Here is a 19530-nt window from a genome sequence, read left to right as displayed (position 1 = left end):
AGGTCCACCACAGTCCTTAATGGCCAGCTCTTCTTTCAGAGACCCACTGGCTTTAAAACCCCACAAAGGTCTAGTACATCCTTTCACTTCTGCTGGCTGGAAGGAGAGCAAAGCCCGTGTTGCACTCACCGTCTCGTTCTTTTTGCTGAAGACTGGCATAGCCACTGTTGTCATGAGCAACAGGCTTTGAGCCTGAGATGAGAAGAGCTGCCACAGAACAACAAGCCCTGTGTTAGCAAATGCAACACCACAGGTAACCCCAATAAAAGGCACTGGAATCCCCAAGATCCCAATCTGTCAATCCCCAATTGTTGATTGGCAGTTAGCCACTTCCTTGCCTCCCACACCCCTCTAAAAACAGGTGGCAGAACTTTTTGATACTCCCTATCCAAGAGGATTGTGGATGTTTGCTCATGTGGGGTGATGTGAATGGGATGAAAGCCAGTGAAATGTGTTGAAGCAGGAGAAATTGAAGAGCTGTTTTAATGAAGAGACAGGAACCTGTAGAAGTGATGGCAACAATTTAACCCACCAGGCTCTGGGGAGAGTATACATGAACACTTATGCAACAAGTGTAAAAACCACCAATACAAGGAGCACAGAACAAAGGAAAACAACAGAAATATGAGTAAAATTCCAACAAGATGTCATCTATGCTGCAAACACATAAATACCACAAAGAACATACACCATGGGCAAACATTTAAAAGGCACAAATACACACAGAGACTGCTTATATAAATTTGTGACTAAAATATCTAAGCTTAGGAAAAAGACAACATCATGATCCAAACAAACAGATACAACTTGACAAGCTATCTCTACAGGAGATAGAGGACACACTTGTAACTGGGTAATAAATGATCTCACTATTGCGGAAGAAAGATGCTCTAAAAGCACACATACAAAAAGAGGTAAAGCAGGAAAGGCACATGCAATGACGTCTCCCAGACATGCCTCGCTAGCTAAAGGACCTAATTCGTCGATGGCAGTAGTATCCCCCTTCCATCTCTCATTTGTAAGTTAGTCATAAGGCAAGAAATACATCCTGCCTTCATTAAGTATACATGCTGGAGCCATAAAGGAGCCAGTCAAAAATCCAGACAGTACTTTAGTGGAGATTTTAGCCTGGTTAATCTTGAGTTACTGGTCTTACGGAATGGTTTAGGTTGGAAGGGACCTTCAAGATTATCTGGTTCCAAACCTCCCGCATGGGCAGGGACACCTCCCACTAGACTACATTACTCAAAGCTCAGTCTAGCCTGGCCTTGAAGACTTCTAGGGGTAAGACATTCACCACTCCCCTGGACAACCTGTTCCTGTGTCTCACCACCCTCACCCTAAAGGGATGTTGAAGAATCTCTTCCTAATGTCTAACGTAAATCTAGATTTAGTTTAAAACCATTACCCCTTGCCCTATCACTACACTCCATTGTGAAAAGTCCCTCCCCAGCTATTCTGTAGGTTCCCTTCAGGTACTAGGCAGCCACTATAAGGTCTCTCTGGTGCCTTCTCTTTTCCAGGCTGAACAACCCCAAATCTCTCAGTCTGTCTTCACGGGAGAGGTGCTCCAGCTCCCTGATCATCTTCGTTGTCTTCCTCTGGACTTGCTCCAACATCTCCATGTCCTTTCTGAGCTGGGGTCCCCAAACCTTGCCACAGTACTTCAGGTGGGGTCTCACAAGAACGGAGTAGGGGGCAGAATCACCTCCCTTGATCTGCTGGCCATGCTGCTTTTGATGCAGTCTGGATGATTCTTTGTGGAAACCTCCCATTTAGAGCAGCACTCATACTAACACACAGCAAGTAAATTTCTCTGATATTTACTGGACATATGCAAAATTAGATCTGGTGAACTAAGCTACTGTACAACACAGACACACTGACCAACCCTGTGCCAACATCACAGCACAGCTCTCCAGTACATCCAGCATTTCCTCTATTCTTCAGTGCCGCATCCCAATGGCACATCCATCCCCCCTCTGCCAGCACCTCCAGATGTGCAGGCCAGCTGTGCTGTGGCTGTGAGTACTGGCACTGACACACCAACTGGCACAAGGGACACAATACGCTCACAAAACACAGGGGTGCAGTTACCTCCTCAGACTGTGGCAGCTAGTGAGAGACACGGATGAACAGAGGAATGAATAAATGAATGGAGGAATGAATCAAAGATGGGAGAGGCTGGGGTGGAGGAAGAGCCAAGAGGCGAGAGAAGAAACATGGTAAAAAAAAGTGCAGCCAACAAATCCCTATGGTTGCCTTGGGAAGTGTGACACCATACACCACTGCCAAGCGTGGCATTCTAGCTAACAGAATAAATTCACTGGGTAGAGAGAGTGGCTTTTTGGGAGGTTCTGCTTACGCACTCAAGTACAATGTCCCCAGTTCTCACTTGACATAACTCCTTCAGCAGAAGACTTCCCCACATCACCCTCATAGAGCTAGTGTGCCAAGGCTGCAGCCTCAATGGAAAGCCACAGCACTGAGGTGGGGATGGTACTCCCCACAGGAGTCTCCTGAGAATGGCATCTATGCATCATGACAGTGCAAGCCTGGCTATTTCTTGGGATTTGTGTGGTTTTGACTCTGAGCATCGATAACAGCCATGTGTGACTTGGACTTCCACGTTTCCTGCTACAAAGCTAATTTCAGTAACCCTAGTTTTACTCTAACTCAGAGAGTTCATGTTTCTCACTGTAAACCTGAAACCCTCCCCAGAGCTGTGGCAGACACCCTACAGCTGGAACTGGCCAGACAAGCTCCAATAACTTTGGTCTCAGAGTGGGACTGTGTACAGAAACATCCTCAGTGTTTCTGGAAGATTTTTCACCTCAGACAGTATAAACAGTCTCAGCACCTCAGGTTTGTTTCTGATAGAGGGAAACCTGACTTCTGGTCAGCTCTAGCTGTTACAGTTATGCAGCCACTTCTCTGGAGGGAAGAGTCCAGTGCAGGAAAAAAAAAGCCTTTAACTCCCTGAAAGCACAGTTCCAAAAGAACTGCAACTTTCTCTTTTTGCAGTGTAAAAAGGGTTGGAGGTAGAAACTGAGGAAAGCCTTCTATTTGGGGAAGTACAGGAGAAGGTTCCTTCAGTGGTGATCTACTTTTTTGTCCTTCCCTTTACTCCTTTGAATTTCAAAGCTGCCTTGGCAGCACAATATCACAACACCACCTGCTTATTGTCCAAAGGTCTCCAGTCTTCCAGTAGGGCAGGCCTGAGACAAAGCAGGGGGTGTTGGCAATGCTGTTTTTCTGGTCCTCTACCATGTGTCATTTACTCACAGCACTGAGCACAGGGCTGTTGTGGTGATATTAGGTTTTACTAGCTCAAGAAATTAAAGAGTGAGCCTGCTTCCCAAGTGGAGATCTGAATTTTTGAATGGCAAGCATCATGCAGTTAACCACTGGGCTGGAGGAAACTACTCTCTGTGACCTTTTTCCTGAGCTCTAAATAATCTTTCCTGTGAATAATCCTGTAGATGGTAACCTGCTTTTAAAGAAGCTCTACTGAAGTCATGCTGTGCCTGTATGATTAGTCCTAGGCTCCTGGGTTACTGCAGATTCAGACCTGAAGTCTGCATACACATCACAGCTCCAGGAGTCAGAACAAAAGAAATATTGTCTGTCTCAGCAGAGCCAGAGACCAGTGATTTCTATCCATCAACCAGCTCTTAGTTTTACATAAATGTGAGGACTTTACTTACATTCTGATACATGTAAGAGATTTAGATGGGAAGCTGGGATAAGTTATATGCCTAACATACTAGCTGGGTGTTTAACAACTTGGTCAGTTTGGCCCATAGGCCCTGCTGTTCCCTGACTAAGGGCTTGTGCTGCAGGTCCTTACCGCGCTGTCCATGTAGGCTTCAGTCCAAATAATGTCATGGTCATGGTTGATGACCATGGGACGGCTAAGGACATGCAGGTACTCCATCACATTCTCCTGGACGTCAGCCAGCGTGGAGATCTGAGTGTAGTATCCTTCACAGAGAAACAGAGGTGTGAGTCACTTTTCTAATGCATCTTCTGTATTTTTAAACGAGTGTGTGCAAAGCTAGGGAACTGGATGTCAAAAACTGTATCAACCCAGATGGTTTCTCTGCTCTTTCGAAAAAGTTCCTTGACATACCTTGTATCCACCAACTGCTTTAGGAACCTGTCTCTGTGGAAATCTAGAGTTTCAAAGCACTAGCTCCATTCTTTTCAGAATACTTGACCAATGCTTAAGACTAGAGTTTGATATAACCAGAATCGTGCCAAGCAGACATAAAATGTTGCTTTGGGTTTTAGGCAGACAAAAAAACAGTCCCCTAATCAGGATGCCCTTGGTCCTGAAGGCCAAACACGTGCAAACAAAGTATTCCACCAGGCCACCCACTTACTCTGCCCAGTGTTACATTAGGTACAAACTCCCAACTTGTCTTCCACATTTTTTCCAGCAGCCTACTCTTCCATCTGCTTAGCTTTTCATCCAAGGACGGCAAATACTTCCATCCACCCATTGGAAACAGACTGTAAAAGTGCAAGACCTATTTCCAGAGCTTTATCCCTGCAGGTGGACCTATAATACTTTAACACTAAAACAAGGAGTACAGAAGAAGAATGTTTTCAAGTTACCAAAAGGCCCTCAAAACTAGCTGCGTAAGTAGTTATAAATGTTAACACAATGCAATGTCACGTGGACTCATGTTCTGCTTCTCACCCCATGGAAATGATTGGTGTAGAAGAGACTATGTCAGATAGATGGAAAACATTTTTACCACTTTGAGAAAATTGACACGTGAAAGGGCTTCCAATCTGATAATCTGTGATGTGGAGACAGATTTAGTGTGCTTGAAAACAGGGACTACAAGAGCTGTACGATGTGTTGAAACAAAAGTACAAAAATCAGTGAGCCTTATGCAGAGCTCAAGTCTCGTAAGTGAGAATTCAAGTGCAAAGAGCACATTTTTGTTCTCTGGTTATTCAGGAGAATCCATTCTCACATTTTATGGTGAACCAACAGCACCATGAATTCCCTGTCACTAATCAGAATGCTGAATATGAATCTGAAATCCAAGTTTCTGGTTCATCTAACAAAAACTAAAAACGTTGAGTGTTTTTCCTAGTACTAATAGATGAACATTTGAGCCTTGGACACCCCCAGCTCACAGACATTCTGCAGGCCAGCAATTCTTGTCTGTCAATTATTTTCAGTAGCAAATGCACCTATGCATTTCAGTCTGCTATAGCCACTGCTCAGAGAGGAAGAGTTGGTAACCTTAGCTAGTCAGCCTCCAAATTCTATCTCCCTTTCCCTGTTTAAGCAGGACTACTGATGTAGCAAATGTTGCTATCTGCAGGCACACTGTGGCCAATTAATGCCCAAACAGGGAAGACTTCCCCCCATTTCTTCCTTTACCCTTGCAGGCTCTGATAAGGTTAACTGGGCTTTTTAAAAGGCCCCAAATGCATAGAGGTGACTCACCTACTCTGAATGGATTTTCCCATTCATGCAGTTTCATGCCAGCTAGAGAGAATATTGGTTTTGGGGTGGGATGAACAAGTTATTCTGGTACCTCAGTGAAACCACTTGCACACAAAGATTTTGACCAGGATATAGGGGGTAACCTGCAGACCTTGGGAAAACTGTTGTGAAATGTTTGAAAGAAGAGATGTTTGCTTTACATCTCAGCTAAAAGATGTCAGGCTTTCCGACAGAGTTTTGGACAGATTGTCAAAAGCCAACAACTGGGACACAATAAGCACTTAGATGGACTGTAGCCAGCATGAATCTCGGTCATAGTGTCCCTTGGCACCATGACAGGAAAATGTGGTGGCTCAGCATGGAGGACTTGCATTACTCGGACACAGGCACACTTCACGTTGGACTAGCAGGGTCTGCTCTTTCCTTGGGCTGCCAAGGGCTCAGCTTAAGTGGAGTAGCCCTAGGGGGGTCCAGGGCCCTGTGACCTGTGTGATGGGGCTTGGGGAAGCATTCCTGTACAGCACCTTTGTTGTTGCAGGCGATCCATTTCACATTAGGGGCAAAAGTGACCTCCCGTCCAATAAGGTAAGTGAAAACCCGGACCTGGGAAGGGGAATGAAAAGATGGAAGAATTAGGCTGTAATGTGCTACCAAATCCAAATGGCTGAGGTCTGGCATCCTGCCATGCACCAGTGTGAATGCCTGTTTGTGGTGCAGAGCAGTAACTCTGCTTGCACACACAAACAGGAACCTCTTGGCCCATTTGTTTTGCATTCTGTGGGCTGGAACTTCATCTCCAATTACAATAAGCTCAAAAAGCCAAATAGCACCCAGGTTCATCTCAATAACAAGGCAGAAATGTAAATTCTATTTGGTTTTATGACAGCAGCTCTGCCAGGCACTCGGCAACCACATGCAGAGAGGTTTATAGCTCCCAGGAATCCTTTACCCAGGGGAACAGCTGGCCCCATGAATCATTTAGAGAAAGCTTCACCATTTCTCCTGTGTTTGACCAACAACAAAAGAGCCAATCCCGAAATAAACTGCTTTAGCAGCCCCATTCTCTGGCCTCATACTAGGCTGCTTCTCTCCCTTTGTGCATTGCTGCTATATGGAATGAGGCAAACATAAAACAGGAAGGCTTAGGATGAGCCTGGTCTATTCCAGTTTCATGGTCTGCTCTTGCTAGTACAAGCCTGTGATCATAGACTTTAAAGTAAAAAGGGCTGGAGGATAGCTGGAGGGGTTGTGTCATCCACTCTCCTGTCCACTGTAAGAACCTTTTCCTAAACAGGACCATTTATAAACCATCCTAGATGGGATAAAATTCCTTACAGAAATGTTTTGTTTTAATTTTAAAATAGTCAGTTCAGTCCTTATCATCTTATCAGGAGAAAGTTCTGATTGCCCACATATTTGGAAAATGAAGTGTATGGAAAAAACAAACCTTCACTGACCTACAGATATCCATTTGTCATCCTACCACCTCTAAAATCACCACAGCATGCTCTTGCCTGGCTGCTTTGTTTTGTTTTTACAGCTGGATGCACACAGGTACTGGAGGATGTGAATGCTCAGCTCTGCCTGTCGTCCTGGCTCATGCTCTTCTGTTCCCACCGTAGCAGGACCATAGAACCTTTCCTTGCCCTTTCTATTTATCACTTCCCAGACAAACCTTCCGGTCTGGCCAGTTGTATTTCTCAAAAACAGACTGATAATCCTCCAGTGCTCCGTCTGTGATCAGCATGATAGCTTGGTTACACAAGCCTCCTTGACCAGCTTCTCTGAACTGCAAACAGAGAGGAAGAGCATTAGTTAGGCCAGGCTCCTTCTGTGTAATTGCAATGCATTTATTAGGGATGGGCCACCCCATCATTGACACTGAGCCAGATACTGATTTCCTCTTACAAATCTCACCCTGTACTCAGAAAGATCTCTGCTTAAATAAGGACTTTGTATATGTATTTTGATATATATACAGCCCTTCTAGCCCATGTGGACACAGGAGTGTAAAATAAGTGTGTACATTTTACAGTGTGCAAAATAAGTAATAAATAATAATAAATCAGTGCTGTGGAGGAAGGGTGTGATTCCCTGCTGCCTCATATCTTGTGTAGTCGCAGTCGTTCATGCAAAATGACTACAGAGTGACCATAAACACTGCAATTCTGATCTGAACAGCAATAACTGTCACTTTTTATGGCAGAAAATGTGAGACAAGGGAGAAATCAGACTCATTATTTTAGGCTACATCCATCAGTCTGCCAAAAATAGCAGAGAAGGGCAGAACATGAAAAGAGAAGGCAACTGCCATCAGAGATGAAACACGTCACAGATGTGCCAGACCGAAAGGCCACGCACTGTGATGACAGGGGACCTGTGCATAAGTGATATTTAAGGTAGTGTGGAAATACAAGGGGACTTTGGTACAAATGCTGAAGTGCTCCCAAGGAGACGTGGGGACTGACTGAATACTAATGATCTTATTGGCAAGCCAGACCCTGCCATTCACCCAGGTAGATCAGCCTTTGAAAGCTGCTCATCTAGTAGTGCTCTTGCCTGTCCCACCCTCAGGTACATCAGCTCTAGAGAACCTAGTGCCTCATGCTGCACTATCTGGGGTGTTGAATTAGCAGTCACCAGAGGAGGAAGCAGATGACGTGAGGGCACAAAAATGAGCAGCTGATTTGCTGCAGCTCCTAGCTCAGCATCAGTGGGCACTTCTTGCACAGCATCTCACCACTTCTCTCTGAGCATGGAAAAGGCTAATCAGCAAAGGAGGATATAGAACCTGGTGCAGAGTAACCCAAAAATATGGAAAGAGGAAGATATGACAAGTCTGCACAAGAGATTAATGAGAGGCAATGGCATGAGATGGAGAGTGTACTGGAGACTAATTGAAGGGTAACTAAAGTAATATCAAAAGCAGCAACACTTTTAAACTGGAAGAGAGTGGTTATATCTTATATATGAGGAAAAAGGTATCCAAGCGGTAAAACTAATTGCATAAAATAAAACACACTGGATGGGAGAACAAGAGCACAGGGGGTGAGAACTGGGAGTTTTTAGATATTTCAGGGTTCAATGCACAAGTCCCTTTTGGTTTGGTAATGCTATGTTAGGACAGAAGGCAAATGTTTTTCCCAACACTGATGGCTACTATGGTTCCACTGCAGATTAACATCATGACCATCGATACCTGGAAGCCAACTCCAAGTCCAGATTCACCCAGTCACTTCACACTACTACAATCAGCTGTGGTTGTCCCTTATTAAGAAATCACCAGGTTTAGGGCTAATATCACCATAACATCATCTTCTAGCACCATTTGTGTTGTCAGACTTGCCTCCTTCAACATTTCTCCTAATATCACTGAAGTGCCTGTTACTCTACTTCAGTAAGGATGGATTCAACAGCTTCTGAATGGCCTGATGTATGAACCCATTCAAACAGCATGCTCTTAGGTGCCAACAAAAGGGGAAAAGCAGTTGACAGCCACAGGGCAGACCATCAGATAAGAAAAGACAAGGAGTCTCAAGTGAGCTATTCCTAGGATGGAGATCAACTGCATGCAGATTAGCAGACAAAACTGCTAGTGTGAGCACCCATTAGGAAGGCAGAGGTTTGTGATGGTGAGAGAGATGTTGTCAGAATGAGGTTCAGATCACAGATATGTGAACCTTGTAATTACAAAAGCAGCTTATTTCAGACTGTTGCAATCTACAGCATGTTTTATTTAGATGATTAGTAAATTAACACTTAATTAAGGCCATCCACCTTTTCATCAAACTACTTCAGTCATCTCTTCCTGTAGCTTACTTCAAACCTCACAATACTGAAAAATTAGATGCTGCATCAGAACTAGCAATCTCCTAATTACAGGGGTAGACGATATTTTCAACAGGGAAAATGAGATCATCAGTGTCATAGAAATAGAGATTAAAAAGACAGATTTAGAAAACAAACGAACAAGAGGTAATCCCTGATTTTTAGGTCCTTTTGTGGCTGGCTGCAGCTGTAGCAAGTGATCTGAAAACATTCACATCAAGCTCTGAGTGTAATTCCCTGCTCTGACTGAAGTCTCAGGAGCATAAAAGAAGGGGAGATGAGTAGCAAGATGTCCTCAGCATAGATGCCTGGAGAGATCTGGGACAGAGCTGTAGTTGATAAATGAGTCACAGAGCTACACATTTTCCTGTATAACTTTGGTCACATTGCCAGCAGTAACAGGCATGATCTAATTAAATCAGAGTCAGTCTCTTGTACTCCCTTATTTGCTTATTGCATTTACTTTGCAGTTATAGCCTGACACAGAGTTGCTAGTGAAGCAATAGGAGCATTAACATAGCTCAGTGATGTGCAGACATGCCCGCTGATTGTACACACATCTGGCCAGATGACTGAGCAGGCCCTCTCCTTCTCCTCCTGCCCTATTCTGATGCAGACTCCCCCCTGGAGTGTCCTCCAGAGTGGCCAAAAATTCCAGCCCAGTGGAAAGTGTCTCATGCAGAAAACAAACAACAGGGAAGGAACCAGAAAGCCAATGAAGAAGAAATGAGAGACAACGTTAAGCAAAATGACATAAACTGGCACACAGGAAAACCTGAGCTTTACATATCCCGAAAAATACGCTGCAGAATCTAGGTCCATAAAAATGTGAGTGAAACCAAGAGTTTTCAGAAAAGAAGCAAGAAAGAGATTACGAAGAGTATGCTGACAGATTATTAAAAAAGAAAAACAGAGGGAAATAGTCAGGCAGAAATACTTTATAGCCTCGATACGTCATCATCAAAAGGACAATATTGTAATAGCTGGGTACATGCTGAAGCGATAAGAAACAAAGAAAAGAATAAATTAATACAGACAAGATCACAATACGGCAGGGTTAAAGAAAAAGTTACTTGACAAAAGTCTTTGAATACTTTTTCCTTATCAGGAAGGAAAAGATTTGTAGAAGATGTTTCTGGACTACTTGCCTCATGGACTGAGAACTGACTTGGACTGGATAAGATCCCTAAAGATGAAGAGGGAATCAGCAAAAAATGTGTTATAAGAAGGGAAGAAAATAGATAGGTACATTGTCTTTAAACATCTAGCACATTGCTAGAAAAATCAGTAACACAGTCCTCTGAGTAAAATTAACAAATAAATAAAAGTTTGCACACCCTGAGTGTGCAAATGAAATGCTTCCCCACAGTGTTGGGGAATATGATGCCACAAAGTCCTTTGATCACTCACATCAGGAGCCAGGCTCATTCTTTTTATGACACCAGTTTGCTCAAGTTATGCAGAATTTCAAGTCTCCCTGAAATCTAGATGGTTACTAGTTTCACCATTTTTTCACCTACGATGATTTTAGAGGGACCTTCACATATGTCACTTCTGAGTTCAGGAGGAAGTAAAGGTACTATTAAAAGAGCTTGGTGTTAAGAGAAGGCATCATTCCAAGGTGGCCTCAGAGAGCAGAACCTGGGGTTTCTTTTCCTCCAAAAGGTCAGAAAAATACCAGCTTTCAAAATAGTCTGAGCAGGTCCTGAGGAAAGAGAATCCACAAGAGTCACAGATTTTGCACTATCTAATCCTAAAAGATTCGTATATAGCAAATATATTAATATGTGTATTTGTATGACTCTCTTAGGATTAGGGGTGTGTGTTTGCATATGTATGCACATACACACATCTATTTAGTATACAAAAAAGCTATAAATAACTTTACAATTGAAGTACATTGGAAAGGCTAGTCAGAAACTCAAATACCTACCAGGAGGCTAAATACTGGCTGGAGAGAAATACTGAAGGGGCAGGTCAGCTAGATAGGAATTAAGAATATGACAGCATCTGAAGGAAGGTCATGGCTGTCTTAGGTTGCCTTAAGAGGACTATGGTGTGCAAAAGAAGGAAGGCAATTATTCTGCTCTGCTTAGCACATGATGGCTCTCAGCTGCAGCATTTACATGCTGTTGGGAGCCTGGTGTTTCAGGGGAGGCAGGCAGACTACAAGCAGCCAAGAGCAGAGCAGTGGCCAGAACAAAGGGGTATAAATCCTCCAAGAAAAGGATCAGAGGACAAGACATGTTAAGCTTGCTGAAACAAAGAAGGGAGGGTAGCAGAGAGACAGACTAAAGCTTGATAAACAAGGAAGGAGCTTAAAAGGTAGCAAGCACTTTGTGCCTCAGAATTTTGAAATGCTTTATAACTGTATTCTTTAAAGACCATGGTTTCCCTGGGATCCATTTTTTTTTTTTTTTTTTTTTTTTTTTTAATTGAAAGCATTTGATGTGTGGCTAAACTGAGTTTAAGTGGTTTATTGAGCATGGCAGAGAGGGGCATGGGAGGCCCTGCCTAGCTGTTCTCCTGAAGCTGGTCTGGAAATTGCATCATGGATTAAAGTATGCCCTGTCTATCCTCAGAACATAATGGAGTAAAACAAAGATGGTGAGAGACTGTGCTCTTCCTCAACCCCTCTCTGCTGCTCAGAGACTGAGTAGGTCTCTGCTAGGCTATTAATTCTATGAGCAATTGGACTGAGGAAAATTACCAGAGAAAATTTGCCGTCACTTTCATTACAGATATTACTGGTTGTCCGTTGTAATCAGCAAAGCCTGTTTCATCAATGTGATGTAGCAATTTTCATTTTTATTCTCTTGCGTATGCTCCTGTGAACAATAACAGGGCAGTCTGTGAGGAATGGCTATGATTACAAGCTGAGAATGTGAATTTTGTTTCACTGGAAGGGGGTAGCCAATTCCACCAAAGTTCTCCCTTCTGCCTCCTGCATGACTGCAGCAGCAGAGATTTGCTTCAGGACACACTGATGGAAACCCTTTTCCTCTCCTATTGCTGATATAGATCTAAAAAGCTCTAAGAGAAGATTTCAGAAAGTGCTTAAAGCATATGAGCACTTTGAGGTGATGCATTTTGCTTCAGGGAGGTTGGCTGTGGTACTTGCAGAGCCTGAAGTCCTCCAGTTGGTGATATGGAGGAAATCTCTGGAGGAGCCCTTTACTTTTTGGGGAAAGCTGCTGCAGGCCAGCAGACATGTTTCCATACTAAGGTGCCTATGTATATACAGCCTTTCGGTGTGCACTGAGACAGAGTCTCTGTCTCTTCTGAACTTCACCGGGCAGATAGAAATCCTGGGATGAAGCTGTCAGGTGACTTACAGGAGGTCTTGCAGGCCTCATGCTACACGTGCAGCCCTCCCACAGCTGGCTGCACTCAAGGCTTCCAGATGGAGGTTTCAGTGACCTTGGACTGAGGTCCCAGATTGATAAAGAGGAGGCAGTCATAGTCTATGCTACAGTGAATGACACTGAAAGAAAGCTGCAACCAGTGTTGCTGTGAAAGGAAACCTGGATGGAAGAAATCTATAACCCTCTTTCACACATTTGACAACAAAGTTGCTGTTCCTGAACTTCTGCCTTATGGATAGCATTCCCAAAATGCAGAGAAGCAGGACACCACAAGCCATGGAGAGCACAGCTACCTTTCTTTATCTGCAGGTGCACAGAAGAAAGAGATGCAAATGCCTCAGTGAGTTGTCCTCTCCCCAGATCTGAGGTGATAATGAAAGGAATGAGGGAATCAGCATCTCACTTTGTGAGTGAGTAACATCTGGTTTTATCACTGCTGGGTGCTGTGCTGTCTAAGAGCAATTTCAGAGCTGTTTTGACCTCATTAGCCAAGGGAGAATCAACAAAGATCAAAGTAAGTGATGACTATTCAAAGTGTTGTCTGCCTTTTTAATGCCAAGAGAGGAAAAAAATTCTCTACCTGCCAAGGATCTTCTTCTTTGCTGCTGCAGTGGAGTTATGTTAGTCCACTGGGCTGTGTGGACATCACTCTCCATCTGGAGGTATTTTAAGTGAAGCCATGTCAGTGAAGGACAGGTTTTTCTCTTTTAGCTGTTCCAGCATGTCTCTTTTTTTTCCCATGGGCAGCTTTGGCTCAAGGTATACAGGGTTTTATAAAGTTCCAGTCTCCTGGAGGCTTGAGGATTACCTAGTCTAGTGAGTGAACCATGCCTACCAGAAAGGAAGTGTGAGGTCTTCTCATTAGTGGGACCTGATCAGATTTGATGCCTGTGCCTGGCATGCCCAAATGCTATTTCTGTTAGGGCATGCAGACTTTCTGTTAGGGTTATCTTCCATTATTCTCTACTGAGACCTTCAAAGGTGTGTTGATCAAGAGAGTCTGAAGCTGTACTGCATTGGGTTTCTTTAATATTTTGCCTCTATTTATAATCGGTGATACATTAGATATTAAGAAATAATTTTCATCTGGTGGAAAAATGTAAGTGTTCTAATATATATATTGCAGGCCTACATAGGCTCTGGATCTTTGGTTTTAAAGATAAAATTATTTTTGTCATAAGATGCAAGGATAGACACAGATAAATCTAGCAGCCATCAAGCCTATGTAATTGTTCTAGGCTTATACAGTTACTACTTCCCTGTTCATATCAGCAACTATCTTCCCCCAAAGACATTGAACTATTACTACAAGGAGTGCTACCATCCTGTTACTGCAATGGCAAGGCTACACCAGACTCTTTTCAGTTTGCCAATTGAACCATCAGGCTGCTATGACCACTGCAAGTCAGCTCAGCTGCAATCATCCCTGGGGTTCAACTCAGATATGCTAGCACTGGCATGAATTAGAAAAAACATTACCACAGCCAACAATTTAAACTTCCAGTTGGTAAAACAAATAAGAGTACAGTGCCATGAGGAGGAGGGGGGTGTTTAACTGGTACTTTGTCCTTTTTTTAACATTCCTTAAAAATCAGAGTTAAGTTATACATTTCCCTCCAGGCTACTAAACTCTCATTTTTTCACATAAGGCAGTGAATCATTTACAATTCTTATTACAGGACATGATCAGACTGGCTGATTAATTCTCCTGTACCTGCGATTTCTTCCCCAAGCGCAGATCCTCAGCAAAGTGACACTGAATAAATCTGAAGCCTGACAATTATCTTTCATGTCTTCATCATCATCTGCTTCCTAGGGTTCACTAAGAATTTTCAGCTGATTAGTTACATTTCATTGTTACCATCTATCCCAAAGTGCCTGAGTGATGCCCAATTGTGGGGCTTGTTAAGGAAACACCTGCTGGCTCCTGATGCCTTCTGAGCAGGGATTGTTGGCCCCAGGGCATCACACACCGACTGCCCCAACACCTGCTTGTTACAAATTCGGGGCCCATGAAATTGGTTCATATCTCCCCTACCCTCTGCAGCATCATGGTGGAGGTAACTAACTCGTTACATGCAAAGGAGAAAGTAGGGGTAGGCAGGGACACAAGTGCCTAGTGCCAGCCCCAGCACTACCTCTCTTACCTCCCTCAGGATTTTGAAGGACTCCTTCAAGGCCTTGCTTACAGTCCCCACTCCTTTTGCCTGCAGTTCGTCCACCAGCTGCTTGAAATGCTGGCAAGAAGAGAGGCAAAAACGGCAACAGTGAGTTGAAAGCAGAGTGCTCCCTCAGATCAGAAGAAGCCTGGAAAAGTCTGTGCCATTGGGCTCCCCATACATCCCCCACTGCTGACAGGAGAGTGCAGCACTGTGACAGACAGGGGTGGGAAAGTCAAATGGATGCTCCCCTGTTAGTGCCCTCAGGCTGCAGCTACCCCTACACAGACAGCATGAATGCCGGTATCAGCCTGTGGGCTGTGATCAATTGGTGGCCCATGGAACATCACACAAGGGACATAACTGTTACAAATTGGACTGTCCCTTATCCAGCCCTTCCCATGTATGCAAGACCAGTAAGACTGGGAGAAAAAAAAGTAGCAGACAAGCATTCATACTTTAACATGTATTGATCTGCTTGTAAATGAAACCCTCAGAGAGTGCTCGAGGATGGACAGTGCCCCAAAAGCTAGGAGGTTCCTTTGAGAAGCACTGCAGAAGGCATCACCCTCTGGAGTCATGGTCTGCAGTCTAGGGCTAAGCTGGGAAAGAAATGTGTAGAAAACTGGTTGTAAAAGACACTGAGGAGTGTGCTGCTTCCATGGTGTTAATACTGAGAGAAAAAGGAAGGAAAAAAAAATCTAAACCAAACCAACAACCAACAGTAGGAAGAGCTAAAAGTGTAAGTCAGCCCAAAGGGTGGTGGAGCTGGCCACCTCAGAGCTGCTGAGCCCTCCTGAATCAGAGCATCAAACCTCTCGTCAGAGTAGGCTTGCTCACAGCACACCCTGGTGAAGGATTAGGCCAGGCTGAGAACACATTCACCAGGAAAGGACTGTTTTTTTTCTTTCTGAGGGTGTGGGCTGTCAGATACAGAGAACTGTTGCCCTGTGCACACTGTTTTTCCACAGTGGTCTGGGACAGGTCCATTTATTCTCTGGCAGTGGTGGTGCTGAGTCTGCTGTGACACAGGGAAGTTTTGTTTCTTGTCCCTGGAGATTCAGGCTTTATCATCTTCAACCTCATGTACTTATTGCATTAAGAGAACTACCTGTATAACATTGATAGGTGCCTGCTACTCACCTCTCTGTTGTCTCTGTCTGCCTGGACCAGGATACCCTTAAAACAGGGTTCAAGAAAATGAACATAATCATTGTACTGCAAAGAGAAAATAGAAAAAACAGAGAGGGGTTGTAATGGCAGAAAATTAATAAAAGGGTTCCTGCCCTAGGTGGATATTAAAAAAATATTATGGAGCATTATGTCATTTTATACACATTTCCCCTAAGACTTGTGTGAAGCGACCACAGCAAATTATAATTTAGATAAATCTTGTATCTGTTTAAATTACTATGGTGTTTTGCTGAGTTGTTTCTGGGCCTTATCTATACCTACAAAGTTACTTTTTTTCCCCACACACATTCTGGAGATCTTCTCTACACTTGTGCCCCTGGCTTTGCTTCTAGCACTCTTTGCAGATATTTTTGATTTCTGGAGGCTCTGAATCCCCAGGTGCTGGCTGAACCTTTCAATTGGTTTTGTAACAACGTATGATACCTCTGGCACTCAGATGAACAGTAACATAGCAAGTTACCACACACCCACCAAACTGGCATGATTAGTGGGGTGTATGCTTCTGGCCTGATATATATATTTGGTAAAACATGCCAGTGTAAACCTATAGCAAGGCTCAAAAGAGCATAATTCATAAGAGCATGCCTAAGAGGTCACTAATCCTCATCTGATCAATTGGAGCTTAGGTCAGGAGATAATGTGCCTGAACCAGAAGGTTTTTGGTATAAATACAATGAAGAAATATATATGTTCCTTCTAGAACTGTTTTTGAAGAACAGATGATATTTTCAACTTTCCTTCATTTTTATGTCAACACTGTTCACTCTTCCATACAAAGTGTATGCCACAGTGTCAGCCATACAAAGACTGAGTTGTCACCACTGGAATTTCTAAATATCTTGCACAGTGAGAAGCTATAAACAAAGAGTAGACTTTATATCTCACTGACCATGTCCTGGCCAACTTTTATAGAAAGGAGCCTGGAAAAAGAGGTGGTGCTTGAATTAGCCTTGAAAATCAGGAAGTGAGCCACCATTTGCTTTTAATCTGGCACCAAACCCTTCAGTCTTGGTGTGGATCATACAAAAGTTTTGCTTTCTGTGGTCAGTGGTGCTGGTTCTCTTTGGTAATCACCCCATCCTCATCCTGGTCAGGGCTTAAAAAGGAAGAGGGTAATCCTGAGGCAACCTGACCAAACTCTATGTGGGCATTTGCAGGTTGACTTTTCACTGGATTGCAGCCTTGCATCAGATTCTAGTGCACAAAAAGTTATATGGTGGTAATTTTCTAGCCTGTAAACACTGTCCTGAGAATTATACTACTGAATCCACACACATTGTTATGCTATGCTGTGTGAATTTATTAGCCTAGGTCCTTCCTAGCTCAGGTATCTCAACAGATAACACAGGACTTTGTTATCTGTTGCAGTCACATTCCTAAGTAAGCCAGAAGATGTAGCTGGCATGCTTCAGAGACAGGGGCAAGAAGACTTAGCAGACACCCTGCTGACCACATGAAGCTGACTTCCCAGGGGTAATTCGTTTTGATTCTTCATCCAACATAGCTGCTAAGTGTTGCAGGTACACCACTGTAAAGCCTGTTATTTGCCAAGGGAACTGAAAGGTTCATATGAGGCAAAAGGAAGACAACTCAGCCCTGAAAATAGGACATGCATACTGCAATGACGTTGACAAAGTCATTTTCTCCCAGAGTATCTAAAATGGTGACGATGGTGTGTTTGGCAATCGTCAGCCGCAGGCCCTTCATGCTCCCACTGACATCCACAACGATGACAATGTCCTTGGGAGAGGTGGCTGCTTGGATGTACCTTTATGAAAAGAAGAATATAAGGAAGCAGGGTGAGCATAAGGGGAGGAGGAATGTTGGGTGTGCTGCTGTAACATGATGCTAGCTGCAGCATAACATGCTCTGCAGGCATAACCATCCAGCAGGGTCAGGCTGGGCATCTAATGGGTTCCCTCCTACCACCCTGCCTTGCCCACCAGCCCCAGCATCTCACTTCCCACCTCAGCAAGTGCTGAGCCTGCTGCAGACATATGTCCAGAGTCAGTTGAGAGTGACAAGCCTCATTTAGCTATGCTGAGTGGATTGAGTAGGTGCCCCACATTCCTGGAGGGTTACAGCCCTCTCCCTGAAGTCACAGAATGGTAAGTCATTTCCATGTAGCATGTGTTAGGTGCCACGTGGAGAGCTGATAGTAATAAGGCAGGCTTGCTAACCTGATATTACCTACATTTATGTACCCTCCATCTCTCACAGGAGCAGCATGGGACAGTAACTGCTGATCATCGAGGTGTCATCTTGAAAAAGAGAAAGACAAGATAGGGACTTTGGTGAAGTCCCTCCAAAACTCTTACCAGCCACGATTCCTGCAGTCGAAGGAGATGACTCCATTCTCATCTGGTGACCACTTTATACCTGAAAGGAGCAGCAAAAGGTGAAATCAACACACACAGACAGATGGGCTCCCCAGACAACCTGTGCTGCTGCTGTTCACTGAGGAGACCTGGTTACCCCATGGGGACCACACATGTCTGGCTAGCAATAGCAGCAGCCTTTCTGCAGAAATACAGTCTTCAGCAGTTCTCGTTAACTGTTTATTGAATTTCTATATAAAAATGTACCTAGGCATAGTCTGTTTGAATTTGGGGAGCAATCGCACTTACTTCAAACTTTCTGCCCCTTTTTATGTAGGTCTCAACATCTTTTTCTCCCCAAGGAGAGCATGAAAAGGCCACAGCAATGACAGGGACATGTCCCAGATCCTCTGCTAAAGGCTCTGTTCATGGTCACCTCTGCTTTCCCCTTCCAGAACATGTGATAGGACACAGAACAAGACCATGCGGCCACCTGACCAGAAGGCCACCAGACTGAGCTACAGCTGTGGAGGACCTTGTGGGTTCCCCTGATCAAGGGGTCTGCCTCTTGCACAGTGACCTTGCATGCCACTCACAGCTGGTGAGTGAATAACAAGTCAGGGCTATACCTGGCTGCATCTGCCATGTGGAGCCTTGGAAATGGAGAGAGATTGTGATCACTGCTAAAAACCACAGGGAGCTCAAGGCATGGAGCCCTTGTGGAGCCTCTGCACCCTCCCTATGGGATTTGTGGGTCTTGCCCATGGTTTTTCATACGTTCAAAAGGCAGCCTGCCCAAGGCACACCCCTGCCAGCAGACTGTCCTGGGCTCACAAAAATTGCTTTGCTTGCTGCAACCTGCTTTTCGTGGGCCATGCTGCCTGCAAGCTTCCCAAATTGGGCTCTTCTGTGGCAGAGTTCCTGCAAGACTGCTGCTTTGCTCTGAAGAGTGAAGCCTCTGCTCTGTTACCTGGGTAGAGCCTGAAGAATCCAGTGGAGCTGCCGAAGTACTGCCAGGTCAGTGTGGGATCCCTTTCAAAGTTGTCCACAAAAATAGGATTCAAGGCTTCTGACATGTAAACGCCATTCAGGATGTCAGGGTCTGTGAGGAAAATAATAGAATATCAGGGAAAAAAAGTGTGTGAGAGATGGAGGATCCCTGCTACCCCAGATGGAGGCCAAGGAATAAGAGCAAA

General features: G+C 44.2%; 1 protein-coding gene across 6 annotated transcripts in view; it reads right to left on the bottom strand.

The window, feature by feature from the left end:
• CACNA2D4 (calcium voltage-gated channel auxiliary subunit alpha2delta 4) overlaps window positions 1–19530 on the bottom strand; it is a 131173-nt gene that overhangs the window by 93104 nt on the left and 18539 nt on the right. For 4 of the 6 annotated variants that reach the window (XM_071767991.1, XM_071767984.1, XM_071767944.1 and 1 more), the window contains exons 6-15: window positions 19305–19436; window positions 18335–18395; window positions 17634–17784; window positions 15966–16040; window positions 14811–14900; window positions 7146–7259; window positions 5995–6073; window positions 3851–3984; window positions 2098–2115; window positions 130–207 (exon numbers count right to left, since the gene is read on the bottom strand). In XM_071767991.1, the coding sequence (XP_071624092.1) occupies window positions 130–207; window positions 2098–2115; window positions 3851–3984; window positions 5995–6073; window positions 7146–7259; window positions 14811–14900; window positions 15966–16040; window positions 17634–17784; window positions 18335–18395; window positions 19305–19436 (932 nt within the window). The remainder of the gene's footprint in view (window positions 1–129; window positions 208–2097; window positions 2116–3850; window positions 3985–5994; window positions 6074–7145; window positions 7260–14810; window positions 14901–15965; window positions 16041–17633; window positions 17785–18334; window positions 18396–19304; window positions 19437–19530) is intronic. The other 2 variants (XM_071767974.1, XM_071767953.1) reach the window with 1 other exon arrangement.

Source organism: Heliangelus exortis, chromosome 1 (assembly GCF_036169615.1).
Source record: "Heliangelus exortis chromosome 1, bHelExo1.hap1, whole genome shotgun sequence".
In the NCBI taxonomy this organism is placed as follows: Eukaryota; Metazoa; Chordata; class Aves; order Apodiformes; family Trochilidae; genus Heliangelus; species Heliangelus exortis.
The sequence above is the reverse complement of the archived record's forward strand: the minus strand, read 5'-3'. Positions and strand labels throughout refer to the sequence as shown.